The sequence below is a fragment of the Malurus melanocephalus genome, unplaced genomic scaffold, assembly GCF_030028575.1.
Source record: "Malurus melanocephalus ecotype Western Australia unplaced genomic scaffold, MMel_1.1 scaffold_600, whole genome shotgun sequence".
Lineage (NCBI taxonomy): Eukaryota > Metazoa > Chordata > Aves > Passeriformes > Maluridae > Malurus > Malurus melanocephalus.
Genome location: NW_026623832.1, coordinates 304,687 through 318,989, shown reverse-complemented (window position 1 = coordinate 318,989; position 14,303 = coordinate 304,687). Strand labels below are relative to the sequence as shown.

Below are 14,303 nucleotides of genomic sequence, written 5' to 3'. Positions count from 1 at the left end.
AAGAGCAGAAAGAAATAAAGAAGAGGTCAAACTTTTGCCTCAACATAGAAACACAGAATATCAGTAAAAAGAGAGCAAAAAGAAACATCAGGGGAGATTTTGGGATGTCCCTCACTGTGAGAGGAAAACTCAGTGATGGCAGGGAGTAAACAGGTGCTGTACAAAATCGTTTGTGTGCATTAATCCTTCTCCCAAACCTTGCCAGCTGCCAGGAAGACCCAAAAATTCAGACAAGGTAAGATGTTAGCATAGAAAAGCCAAGTTTGGGAGATCCCTCACCTCCCAGCAAGGCAAAAACTGAAAGATAGCCCCAACTGGTGAGCTGGGATTGGTTTCAAGCACTGAAAATGAAGATACACAAGAGCAGAAATACATAAGGAATAGGTCAAACTTCTGCCCCAACATAGAGGCAGAGAATATCAGTAAAAAAGAGAGCAAAAAGAAAAGTCAGGGGGGATTCTGGGGCATCCCTCACTGTGAGAGGATAACTCACTGATGCCAGGGATCCTGGAGCCAGCAGAGAGGGGCTCAAGGGCTGGTGGGGAATGGAAACACCAGGGAATGCCTGCGAGGAACAGAGGGCAGAGTTTGGGAAGCAGTGACACCATCAGCCCACAAAGCTCATCCTGTCACTCTGCAGCTCAGCCAGTGGAGCCAACAGAGATGGAACTGCCTGTCCTGCCTGGTCAGCATCAGCTGCTGTCCACAGTTTTTAGGGCCTGGATTCCAGCTTTGGCAGATGTTTCAATTCTCTCAGCAGTGGGATTTAGTTCCAGTCATTTGTTCTCTTCTGTCTCATCTCAGTAACTCCCACCTGAGAATTTTTTATTTTTTTTTTTAGCCAGCTGCTTCCTGCACGTTATTTCAACCTTGGTGATATATCCAGACAGTGCTGGGCAGATACAAATCATCTTCTGCACAGGAAAAGGGGCTGATTTGACTCTTGAGCCATTTCCACCCTTCTAGAGTTACAKCAATGTGGTTGTGGCTATGACAGGAGAATAAAGGAGGTACAGCACCATCCCAGGAAAAATTTTGCTTCTTTCCCTTATTGTTGTAGGCCTAAAGAATTTGCTGTGTGGGGAAAGAGGGGTCATTTACTTTGCTCAGTAAATAAAAAGTGGAAGTCAGTTTGTGCAAACACTGACCAAAAAAATCCCAGCAACCCCACATGTTTTTTACTATTTTTTCCCTTTAGATATTAGTTTGATGATGGTCAAATACAAGCACAGCATTAATTACCTACTCAGACAGCATTAACCCCTTCAAGGAACAGTTTCAGTAAGAAAACTGCTGTGCAGAATTCTCTTGAGCCAATGGCTGAGCACTGAGAACCTGCAATTACAGGTGGAGGTTCTGCAGCACGAGGGAATTGCCCAAGTTCACTMTTTCAGAGTTGATTAAATCTCTTTTTCTGGCATTGCTTGCTGGATACCCCAACACCTGCAGCTCTATACAGTTGATGTTTCTGTGTTTCCCATTTTACAAAGACAGAAGTGAAAAAAGTTGTTTTTTTTTTTTTTTTTTTGCTTCAAGCATATTCCGTCTGCCTCTGCCTTTTCCATCTAACTTAAAAAAGAGAAAGAAACAGAAAAACAATGTACACTGCCCAACACACAGCAACTTCAGATCCAGAGATGCACTACAAATTCCCAGTGGCTGGGTTCAGGCAGGCCATAAATAAAACTGCAGAGCCAGCTCGAGATGCTCCTGGGTATAACTCACAGTGAAAAACTCTGGTGCTGCATGCTGAGAGCATGGCTCAGCCATTCATTTATAACAATGGAGCTATTCTTCTGTCTGCACAAGGAAAACAAATCTCCTGTTGGTAGGAATCAAAGACAAGTCCTTCAGACTCTAGGAGACATATTTAACCATGACTAAGTGCGTTCCTTCCTAAGCAGTYGCTCTTTAAGTCCTCCTATCCCCCTCTCATTATGTAGCACTTCTGGAAGTGATTGCAGTGCAGCCAAAAAAAAAAACAACTTTATTGACCTCCACCGGCAACAAAAGTGCTTTAAGGAGGCTTGATGTGCAACAAAGTATGCAAAATTGATCCCCTAAGTGGTTGTGAGCAATGGGATGTGAAGCCTCATCCTTGTTCAGAAGGGGTTCAGGATCTCTGAAAGAATCCTGGCAAGATGTGAAAAAGGATTTTGGAGTTGTCTTTGTAATTCAAGTTTGTACGTTTGTTTTGTGGAAGGGTGGGGATTGGCAGCTGAGAAAAGGAACAGAAGCAAAACTTGATTTTTTCAGTGAATTCTCCTTTTCTCAGCCATTCTGAGATTTGGGAGAAACTCACTTAACCATGAATTTCACTCAGAGTGGTTTCAGTACTATCTCACAGAATTTTAGGCAAACTTTTATTTTATTTGGACAGAGTATACAGATCGTGTTTGCCACTGCTTAGAATCTGGAACATTTCCACTGATCTCCACCCACCCCACAGGCACCAACCCCAAAGTCAGGACGATCTAACCTAAAGCAAAACAYATCCCAGCAGTAAAAATTCCCATTCCCAAAGCCAACAGCCAGCCAGTCCACTCTCCCCTGGCTCTTGGAGAAAGGACAAATCCTGCCCAGAATCATCAAGGCTGGAAGAGATCGTGGAGATCCAACACCCAAGAACCAACCCCTACACTGCCATCTCTTGAACCCTTCCAGAATGTGTCTCCACCACCTCCCTGAGCAGATTATCCCCATACCTCACCTCTCTTCTTGGGCAGACTTTTCCCAGTATTCAACCTGAACCTCCCCTGGGAAACCTGAGGCCATTTCCTCTCATCCTTTCACCCAAAATTTGGCAGAAGAGACTCACACCAGCCCGCTTCGAGGCAGCCAACAAACACCATCACTTTTACTTCAGTTGGGTTCAGCCTCCTCATCCCCCTGCCCTGATGCTCCAGGATGAAGCCTCATTAACACTTTGTTTGCAGCACAGAAAAACCAATTTATATCAAGAGAAACAGAGTCTATCCCCCCTTCCAGACTGACCAGGAGCTGCTCTTTGGAGATGCTGACAACAATAAATGACTTTGCTCCCYTTTCCAGACTAGCAGAGCTGGGAAACAACATCCCTGTGCTTCCAGGAGCCACATGGAGCAGCTTGATTCAGTGCAGATATAAATATTACACACAAATATATTCCTGATTTACATACAGAGCTTCAGATTTTTCCAGCAGCCTTTCATGTKCCCATGAAACTCGATGCAGTTTGGGTTCTAAGTTCTCCAGCTTCAAATGCTGCATTTTAATTCTACTTAATGAATTAGATACGCTTTAGAGCTATCATAAACTTTCCTTGTGAAGATATTTCTGAAGCATCGAGTCACACTGCTAACTGAGAATAAAAACTGAAACAATATGTTTACATAAATAATTTAAAATCCAAGAGCACAGTAGGTAATAAAAATATATTGCCGTGATAAGCCACGAAACCAGAAAACAACACTGCTTTAATTAAAAATTACAAATACACTGCAGTAAACAACTTATTTACACACAGTTATAAGTCTAACTATTGAATATTCTGGACTTGTTGAATCCCAAAAAAGGGAAAAATACTGAAACCAATCTCTTCACGCAGACAAATTTTGAGAACCATAACTGTGTTTAATTAAGATCTACTGTTAATAATGGATTTCTGAGTGAGGTTCTTMTTTTAATTTCCCAAGGTAGAAAATGTTATTAAATTTGGCCTTTAACTTCTCATTGACATGTACACTTGAAACTTCTGATTAAAATTTCAGAGGCTGGGAAGAAGTACCCAAAATTAAACTCTCAAATCTGGCACAAAAATAACAATGATCCCTGATTAAGAAATCAAATTTCAGAAACTTCATTACTGTTCTATTAATAAATTGTTGGGTTATAATTAAAATGGGGCCTGATGGATTTGTTTCATTTTTTTAAATTCTAGCAAAACAGGAAACTGTAGCAAGATTTAAAGGCTTAAAAAGAAAAAAAAAGAAAAAAAAAAAGAAAAAAAAAGAAAAAAGAAAGGTTAATGAATCTGAGAAATGTGACCCAGCTTGAACTGGATTTTTTTTTCTTTCTGGGAGCAATGAGAGTGGAACAAACACTGTTTTCCACCTCTTATTTCCAGAATGATGTTCCCACCTCCACCTCGAGTTCCTCTGGAATGTTAATGTTGGTGGATTGGGGAAGAACTGACACTGTGCAAGTTCTGCCAGTCTTGTGCAGAAAAATGGCCACGGCCCAAGGTCTGTGATTTATTTTTTTTTCTACTGGAACACATTTTTGCCAGCTTGTTTGAGCTTTGAAATGAAATTCTTCCTCAGCCTGCAAAAACACTTCAAGCWGAAGAATAAGAAGGAAAATTGCTTCAAAAGTACAGCTGTCTTTAGGAAATTTTCCAAAGTAAGCCACGTTTTTCAGAGATAAGTAATTTGAATCTGATTCAGATCGGCATTGTTCAAAGAATAAATTCAATCTAGTTGCAGACAATGGCAAAAATGGCTTCTTTGCTCTTTTTTGTGGCTCTTGAAATGCATTTATCATGTTATATCTAGTAGAGCAACTAAATTTCCTGATTACAAATAATCAGCAGCATCTTCTACAAGTTCTCTACAGAAAATTAACTAAAAATAACCCAGCAGTTAGATATAGCTCAGCTGCAATAAGGTGAAAAAAAACCCAAAGCCCACCAAACTTACTAAATCTCTGCTGGTCTGCCCATTTTGAACCGATTTATGCTTTGTTTGGGGTGATGTACACAGTTCACACAGCACAAATCTGACATCCACTGTTCCTTGCAGACAAAATATTGCTGGCTCATGGTCATTAATATCTCATTTAATATCTCATTTAGCAGTCTGTGCTGTCCCTGCTTGGCCTTTGTTTTACCACACAGTCATGGTAAGAGCTGATGGAACAATTACAGCAGCACAGTCTGAGAATCACAAAGTTTGGTGCCTGTGCTCTGTAAAAGTTCTGGATGTTGGCCCAAACTCAAAACACTCACCTGCCGTAGGAATTTGGGGTAAACATTTCAGCCAGACCCCAAGCAGTGAGTGGTTTTGGCCTTCATACAGATAATTTGACCCTGCCTTTAATTGCAGATGCTGTTCTTGTACTACATCTGCCTTTTTCACTGCTGGTGCCCAGGTGTTTCAAWACCTGTCAGTATTAAAATATCTTTCAAAAATGCTGGTTTATGTTTTCCTGTTATTTTAGCAATGGKACTGACAGGTAGTCAAATTAGCCTTTCCTGATGCATTCCACCATTTCCCAGATTTCCATTACATTTGAACCATTTTCTTCTAACTTATGCAGCCACTTCCATTTCCATAGTTTTTAATATGATCATTCCTCATTCCCAGCTCAGTCTAACTTAAATCTGCTCTTCTTTTCTGCAYGTAAAAGACAAAAAATCTTGCTTTTGGCTATAATCTTTTCATGTTTGGCTATGCAATAAAACTTCTGGGAAAATTCTGTTTAGATTATGAGTTGGTTATAGCCAAGATTGGAGGGTTCCTTGGCAGCCAGCCAGCTGTGAGATRTGGTGAACTGCAAAACATTTTCATGTTCCTTGACTGGTTACACTCCACCCTTAAAGCTAATTGAAGAGTGCTCAGTGAGTCACTGGGTGCCCTTTAAATTCAGGATCTATGTAGTTTGAAGAAAATCAGCAAAATCTGTAGGTCAGGAGGAAAATTTCAGGTTCCTGGATTGTTGGTTTYGGTAACAAAATCCTTACATTTTCATGGCTTTTCTCTTTTAGCTTCACGAAATTGGCTGTTAATGAACGTTAGTTTTCCTGTCTCCCATGAAAATACATAAAATATGGAGAACTTCAATAACTGTGTTTCTTAAACTCAGTCCAAAACCCAAAGGAGATAAATACCTGCTCCCTGCACAAGCCAGATTCTGACTAATGCTGCTGAGGGTCATTTGGCTCTGCCTGCCAAGCAACAGAAATTCCATCCACGGACATAAATTTTTGTGAATGGCATTAAGGAATCTTTGGACCAAAAGCTAAACTTAAGAATAAGAAATGACTCTATGAATAAATCCATTTAGAAGTCAAGGGGAATGATGAGTTAAGAACCATCCTTCAGATAAACCGATATTTCTGTGGTAGAAGTCAAAGGAGAAAAATGGAACYATCCATGTTATTAACAACGTTATCTTTGAGGTGATGCAGAGGATTGAAACTTTTAATTACCTGCCTTGACTTTTTCCTCTTTCCCTGGAGATGAGCACATTCCCCTGGATAAATTCACCTCCTCATCATTCCAATCCAAGCCCTTTGCCGTGATCTTTTCACCGACACTTGCTACCAGCAGAGAACATCTTCAAGATCAGCAGCTATTTTTTTTCGTAGGACAGTGCACGTGTCAAACCTTTAAGAACTGCACAATCACTGCTAAATAACCCTGTGATAGCAGAGAAATCTCTGCCTGTGGTATGGATTGACAGAGCCATTGTTCAGCTGCAGCTTTGAAGCCCTTCTCACAAGGTGTTTATACCCTTTTATACACACTGAGACCTGGGGAAATGATACTCAGGAGGAGAAATGAAAAATTAAACACAGCTGTAGGTTTTAGTGGTAGTGCCTAACCTGTAATTCTCAAATGCTGAGAAAAGCTGTCTGGAAAGCCAATTTAGTCTTAGAGAACAAAGTGGTTGATTTTTCATTTTTCATGGAACCTAAAGCCAAAAGACCAAACCAGGTGGATCAGAATAAAAGATGATGACACCACACAATACCCAGGATTGCTCCTTGTGACACAGCACATGTGTGGGATTATATTATTATAGCTCAGAAATAATAATTTAGTTTCATTTATCTGCAAGTCTTAGCTTCTTTTAGCTTCAGTCTTCCACTGGGAAATATTTTCTCAGCTCTTGAAAGTGGATGGATGGTCATTATTTCACTGAACAACATTATAAACGATCATAAAATCATTTAAACCCTATGTAAAACAATTGAATTGTTAATATACATTTTCAACTTTTACACATTTTTATTGGCTCTTATGAAAGAAGAGGAATAAGCAAGCAGGTTAAAAGTAATTTTGGAACTGTGCAAAGCCGAATCTATTTCTTGTGGCACTTGATTATTCTGCTGTGGGATCCCATAGTGTGGGAAACCATTGTTCCCTGTCTAACACAGCCCTGTCTTTAAAACAAACTGAATCTCTTATTGAAAGAAAAAATACAAATTTTAACTTCTCACTGCGTAGAGCCAAAAAACTTTAAAGTAATTCTGCACTGGCAGGCAAACTCTTGGGCACAAAAAGCATTTATTCTCACTTTGTGATGGATRAAAACGAGAAGGCGCCGCTCTCACCTGATGGTCTGGTGCTGCAAAGTGTCCGGGTCGGTGGCGTTCAGCGTCAGCACCACGCTGCCCACGGGGATGTTCTCCTGCTTGGTCACTGCCATGGGGTTGGGGTGGAAAACCGGCCCCTCGTTGACGTCCTCCACGGTGATCTGCACGGTGGCRGTGGAGCTGGGGCCGTAGGCGATGTCTGGGATCAGCGGGTCCTCGTTTTCCACTTTGATCAGCAGCGTGTGGAAGGCTGAGATCTCATAGTCTAAAGGCTGAAAAGGACAAAATCGGAAGGCAGAGTGCAAAAAGTGCTTAACACGTTTTCCTTTAGCTCACTGCAATATTGCAGAAGGCAGAATTTGCCAGAAAGGSACAACAGCATTCCCTGCACCTTGAACAAGGTCAGAGTTTGGGGTTAGACACCATCAGTAAAGGGMATTGAAGATAATGAACATTACGGACTTATAAAAATCATGGAGACRTCCCTCTTTTTTCCATCCCTTTTTTGCAGTATCTCATAGAGATAATTCAATTCTCATACACACATATTTATTTATATGTAGTATGTATTTAACAAACAAATGAGTCACACTTGGTAGATACTCATGACAATAACACAAGCTGCCGTCTCAGCTTCTGTTTTGAAATCAAAGGCGCTGCCATGGAAATACAGGCACTTGTCTGAAGAAYTGAAAATGTCTCTTCTGAAGCCAAACAGAGAGAATTCTGGTACAGGCAGCAAACAGGGCTATTTTCTTTCTTTTTTTTTTTTTTTTAATTTATTTTTTAAGTTTGAGACATAGGATTGTCTTCATACAAAGACAGCCAATAAATATTCCTATGAGAGTTTAGAAATGTGGGACCAATCCACTCTAGAAATGGGGATTCAGTCTGAATCCATGCCCCTTACTTCCCTGCTATTTGCATTTGTTCTCTAAGTGAGAACAAAATGAGGTTCTTGAATTCTAATTCAAGGCTGTATTGAATTGTGCTTCTAATTGCACCTTCAGCCACAAAGAAAACTTTTCATAAAGTCTCACTATTAACTGTGATCCTTCCTGCAAAACTGGCTGTTATTTCAGCACAATGGCAATACAGCTAGGAACAGGCAGATTTTGTGACTGTAAAAAATAATGTTCCTGTGACAGAAGAAGGGGTTAAAGGAGTCATTTGGACAAGGGCTGGCAGCCAACTTTATATCTTGGGGTAAGTTATTCCAACTTATGCTGTGCCTTCTCCTGCACAGTGAACCCAGGGGATGAACCTTAGAGCAGGGCAGCAGGGAGCAGCTCTTACCTTGACAACAGAGAGCATTCCCTCGTTAGTCTGGGGGTTGGTGTGGATCTCGAAGCTCTGCCCCGGGTTCCCGTTAATGATGGAGTAGACAGCTCTCCACGCCCCGGTGGCCGGGTCATCCCTGTCACCCACCGTCAAGTTCACTATTACACCTGTGACCCCCTCCTTCACTGTGGCCTGGAACTAGGAAAAAGCACAGAGAAAATCATTGCTATTTCCACTTAATGACCACTCACACATACACACGTGGAATATCCAAGGCAGCATTAATTATTTAGYCCAACAGGAGGAAGATGGGATCCTTGACCGAAACAGAATGTTATGGGCTGTAAATAATGCATTCTCACTTGTGAAAGATGAGGTAGCACATTTCAGCTGCTCTCCACTTTAATAGATGGCAGATAAGCAGAGATGTGATGGGAATGGAGCTGTGGAAGACTCTGATCACAAGAAGACATTCCGGCTCATATTGCTGGAAAGTGAAGCATGAAAATACCTGCAGCGCTTCATGAGTGCACATATTCCCAGCAAGGGAACTGCACTCCGAGCTGAGGGAAGAGGAACCTGACTTCTAAAGACTGCTTTGCCTCCAAATGTACTTTCATGTACAAACAATCCAGTTTTGCATTTCATTGTTTGTACATAAATTACCCTACCCACATTCATATTTCACTGCATCGTTATCAAGACACAGAGCAAGTGTCATAAAAATCATTCCCAGAGCATTTTTTTGAAAGCTTCCTCTCAAAAATAATCAGACCTCATGCTACCACTTTGTCTGCATAACTAAAAATCAGTGTTGCTTTCTTTTTGCAGCAGAAGAATTTTTTATGACCTTGTGAAATGCGTTGCTATGTGATTTGACTAGCCAAGACCTGTAAGAAAATTGGAGTTTATTCTCCATCACTCTTATTTATGCAGAAAAAACATTAAGCAAACCATYGGAAAAGCTTGTAAGGGTCAGACTTAATAACACTCCTCACCTTCCAAGCACTCGGGGCTGACGTGCTAAAAGCACTGTATATGAGAGTGATAAGATAATACCTGCTTTACAGGTGGGAGAAACCAGGCTGATAACAGACCTAATCCTGAGAAGTGCTGAACATCAGCACTGCCATTATGGATCATTAGGAAATCTTAGCGTTTCTGGGGATTAAGCCTTCAAAAGTCCAAAATTACAAACTTTAATGACACGAGTAGGTTTTGCTTAAAAGCTGCGCTGTCGGTGGCAATGCATCGTTCAAGGRCAAGAGTCAACCAAGTGGCTTCAAGACCTGAATAAACTGAATGTTTTTAAATGTCTTTAAATGTCTTTTCCTCTGCCTTGCAGAACACGAGGAGTCATAACACTGCAGAAGAGTTTGTGAAAATACTGACTGCAGAAAATGGTGTTTTATTGATAGATAGATAGATTTCCCAGYCTGGGCAAATAATGGGTAAAGTGGATTTCCTTGTATGAAAATACAGAAAAGATAGCTGTGTCTTCCCCTGTGTTCAGTTATCTTTGTTTTTCTTCTTTTTTTTTCTGACAGATTTGATTTATCTTTCCAACCCCTTTTTCAATTTTTTTTGTATAATTTGAGTGTAGGCATTCAGTTCAAACTTTCCAGCCTCAAACCTGATTTCATAAAAGGATGACATTAATGGCTGGCTATTTCATTCTTCTTTGGTATATCTAACAAAGAATTTAACGATTCTTTTGATTTTAATAGTTGATATGTAACAGGTTGTGATTGAGCTTTGTTTCAGACAGTTCATTAGGCTCATTTGCAGTTTAATTAACTCTAAATGATAATATAACAATATTTTCACTTGCTTTGAAACAAATGAAAAGGAAAACTCTATTAAGAATCTTGAAAATAACAGAAGAATGATTCCCAGGATTGTGTTCCTTCCAGCTCAGCCAAATGCTGTCACTGTAAAACATTCTTTGATACTTCTTATTCTAATAAAAAATAACCAATTAGCCCAATTGATATTATTATATAATTTCATATTGTCTCATAATATGAGRTATCAGAACCATAAGGGTCAGAATTTTTCCCCACAAGTGCTCAGTCCCAAAAACTCCCATTCAGCTGCATCAAAAGGTGACCAGACTTCAAGGAGCCCAATACTTAATCACCCAATCCTTAAATTTGACTGGGAATCTGCTCCTAATTCATATTGATCCTTTGGAAAAATCTTTTCCTTAATCCTCCAGTCTGATTCAATTAAGTGTTCAATACTCCCTGGTTCACCTTGGGAACTGTAAGACCTGTTAGGGTAAAATATTAAAAGATATGGATGTTTTATTCAGGTTTATAATTGTGTAGCCTGGGAGATAAATTTTGTTATGTTTATCCCACCAGTGCCAGACTGYGATGGAAAAGGTTGACATAATGTGCTAGATAGTTCCAAAAATCTGGAATGTCAGGTTGAGGAGATCTAATTCAAGGATATCTCAGTGGGGCTGTTTTTTTTTCTGCATCCCTGTTTTCTCCTTGTTTAGGGAGAGCTCTCAGGAACTTGAGCTGCAGAGGGAAAGGGCACAGGGACCTGCTGGGGGCACAGCACCGCTGAGCTGCCGACTCCTGCGGGTCAAGGAAATGCCAACATCCACAGGGAAAGGCTGTGCCAAGCCAAATAATTCTGAACACAGTGGTGCCCTCAGCCCCAGCATCCTGAACATTTTGGAAATAACCATGCAAACACAGATATTGGAAGGTCTCTGGAACATCGGAGTAAAATCTGTTCAAGACGGATGGAAAAGCAGAACGAACAGACCACAGAAGTTGTCACAGAGGTCTACTCTAAACTTAYAATGTGAAAAGTGTAATAAATCACAGATTTGTGATTGCAAAAGACATGTATCTACTGTGAAATAGCATGGCCCAGAAAATATAGTGTTTATTATCTAGAAGGTGAACTCTTTTGCCTGTTCAGTCATTTTTATACAAGGAATAGACTTCCCAACATTCAGAAAAATCTGTTACACTTACACCGAGTCTCTTTCAAAAACAAAAGTAAAAAGAGAATTTAAAAACCATGAGAGRGCAAAAATAGGAATTAGATTTGGAAAGAGAAAAGATAACCACAGGTTCCTCGTATTTCACAGTGAAAGGTTTACACTYTCAAAGCACAGTGCTTAACTGGGAAAGTCTCAACCGGAGCTCTAAAATCAAACCCCACAGTGGTTAACACAAATAATTGGATCACAAGTTAATTGATTTTACTMATTTTAAATATCTGCACATCCCCTAAGCACCGCTATAAATTAAGAATAAAGTAGATGAGTTCAGTACTTTATTTAAACTGCTATCATTTGGACCCATTTCCACACTAATAACTGAGAAGGCGAATACCCTGGGCTGGAGTGGGTTTGGCTGGAAGGAGCTGTGAGCATTTACCACTTCTGAGTGTTTGAAATGTGAGGTTACCCTGCTCTGGGAGGGGCCATGCTGTCCTTTATCATGCTTATCATGCCCGGAGATTTCAGTAATTCTGTCATTTTCAAAGTTTTGAAAAGACAGGGCACAAAAAAATCCAGTTCCTGTTTCTCTGTATTCAAAATCTTATGGCAAAATACCCAGAAAATGGACTGAGAGAAACTAAGAAGGAAAACTGAGAGAACAGCAGTTAAAGGGGAACTGAAACATTTTGAGGAAATGTRGTGATGGATGCAGATGAAGAGTGCGAGTCTTGTGAGGGTGCACAAATAGACTTGAAAATGTAACCAAATGTCAGTGTTTGCCATCAGGATGGGGTGATGGGCAGTGGATAAGGACACTGGGATTTTTGTGAGAGATCATGGGATTTTTGTGAGAGATCATGGAATTTTTGTGAGAGATCTCCAGTGTGGTTCCATGGGGCATGGAGGTCCTGCAGGGTGAAAATGAGCAGCACAGGAGTCGGGAAGGGATGGCAGGGAGACCAGAAATGTTCAGAATGACTGTGCTCAAATACAGCTCTGAGCAGAGGAGAGCCTCAGTTGAGTAGCCAAGCTGCTCCTCCCTTCCCTGGATCTTGTAAGCTCAATTTAGTGGCTGTTTCCTGCTGGAGCCAGGATGAAACCCTGGGCCAAATCCCATCCACACAGAGCTCTGCACTGAACTGACGGGACATTGCAGTGGCAGCTCACACCGACAGAACGATTTCCCCAAGAAAAAATAGTCTTGTCAGGTTCCCACCACAGGGCAGCTTCATGAAAAGATCACTTTGCAAAAYGTGATCACCTGAGAATCCAGGCACTGACCCCGTGTCGCTGTCAGACGTGGCTGGAAATGGTACCCAGAGCTCATGGAAATCACATTCYTCTCTCACAGCCTCGTTTAAAGCTTCTGTAGTAAATTAAATTCTATTTACTGACTTCTCAGAGCAGATGGAGAGATGAACTTAACTGAGTCAGAATTACCTGGATGTCTCCTGCCCAGCAGCAGCGTGAGGAAGAAACAACACTTTTATGAAGCCACCAAAAAGTGTCTCAAAGGGGCACTGACACCCAAACTGAGGAGCTGCCAYGAGCAGCAAACACAAAGCAAGATAAACGTGCCTGGGCTTGGTGATCACTACCCTGTGGCTCATTAAAATTCTGCTCTCTGTGATTCCCAATCAGGAACAAACAAATTAAAACTCTGTGTCAGTTTGCATTTACCARGGTGATATTCTGATGGAAAGTATTCTCTGCTGCTGTCGTGTGTTTGTTTCCTCCTCTATATATCATAAAAGAGGGAAAATAATGGGATGTATTAATTCATACGTCTCTGTTAGAAACTCCACAGAGAAATTGTATTATTGCAATTATCTCCCTCCCTTGAAGCCCACTGCCTTTGTGACCATATTTTTTCTGTCTGATTTCTTGAGAATATGATGACAGGCTTGTAGAACCTGTTTGCTCTTTGTGTCTTTTCCTTTGCATGCTGTCRTTCAGCACATGTGCACCTGGGCTCCCAGGGTTGATTTGCTAAGGAAACAACATATTTTCCCTATTTTCCATATCTCTGTACCTGGAACGTCTCCAAGTACAAATGAATTTTCAGAGTGATCACAAAGGATTGTTCTCGATCAATCAGGAATGAGACTCTCAGAAATATCAGTAAGGAGTGTTTCTGGTGGAATTGAGTGGGACCCAAAGCCCAGTTTGGAGAAAGATAATCCAAATCACCGGAGCTCAGAGTTCACAGGCAGGGSAAGCACCAGGAGGAAATATTTAACACAATTCTGTGCACTGAGCAATGTGGTGCTGATTATTCTGCACCTTCCCTTCCATCCCGAGGGCCCAGAGTGCTGCCCTGCTGCTGCAAAACTCACCTGAACAAAACCAGTTTATACCAAACCCCTCATGGCAGCAATTTAATGGAAAATGGTGTGGTTGAGGAGAATGGAAACTCAGTTTTATATCTCCCTGATCTCCTCTACAGATTTGGAAGGTTTTTGCTTTTATGGCTTTGCTGTGTGGACACAAACAGCGGCTGCATTGCACTGCAGAAATATCCATATTAAAATAATGGATTAAGTTGGTGTAAGCTGCACACCAAGCAACACATGAAGCACTTGGAAAGCCATTTAGATGAAAGAGGCTGGATAAATATAAAGCATTATCATGGCATGACAAGGATTTTATGGTGTAAACGAGATGCAAAGCAGAAATTATAGCTGTGAGTCACCTAAACAGGCTTTATTATTGTCATTGTCTTACTGCCAGAATGCTGGCTCGTAGGCTCTACATTGT

The 14,303-nt window shown here is 40.9% G+C and overlaps 1 protein-coding gene across 1 annotated transcript in view; it reads right to left on the bottom strand.

The window, feature by feature from the left end:
• The window catches only part of CDH13 (cadherin 13), a 270,252-nt gene that overhangs the window by 38,814 nt on the left and 217,135 nt on the right, over positions 1–14,303 (bottom strand). The window contains exons 7-8 of the mRNA XM_057383002.1: positions 8,594–8,776; positions 7,316–7,569 (exon numbers count right to left, since the gene is read on the bottom strand). Of these exons, the coding sequence (XP_057238985.1) occupies positions 7,316–7,569; positions 8,594–8,776 (437 nt within the window). The remainder of the gene's footprint in view (positions 1–7,315; positions 7,570–8,593; positions 8,777–14,303) is intronic.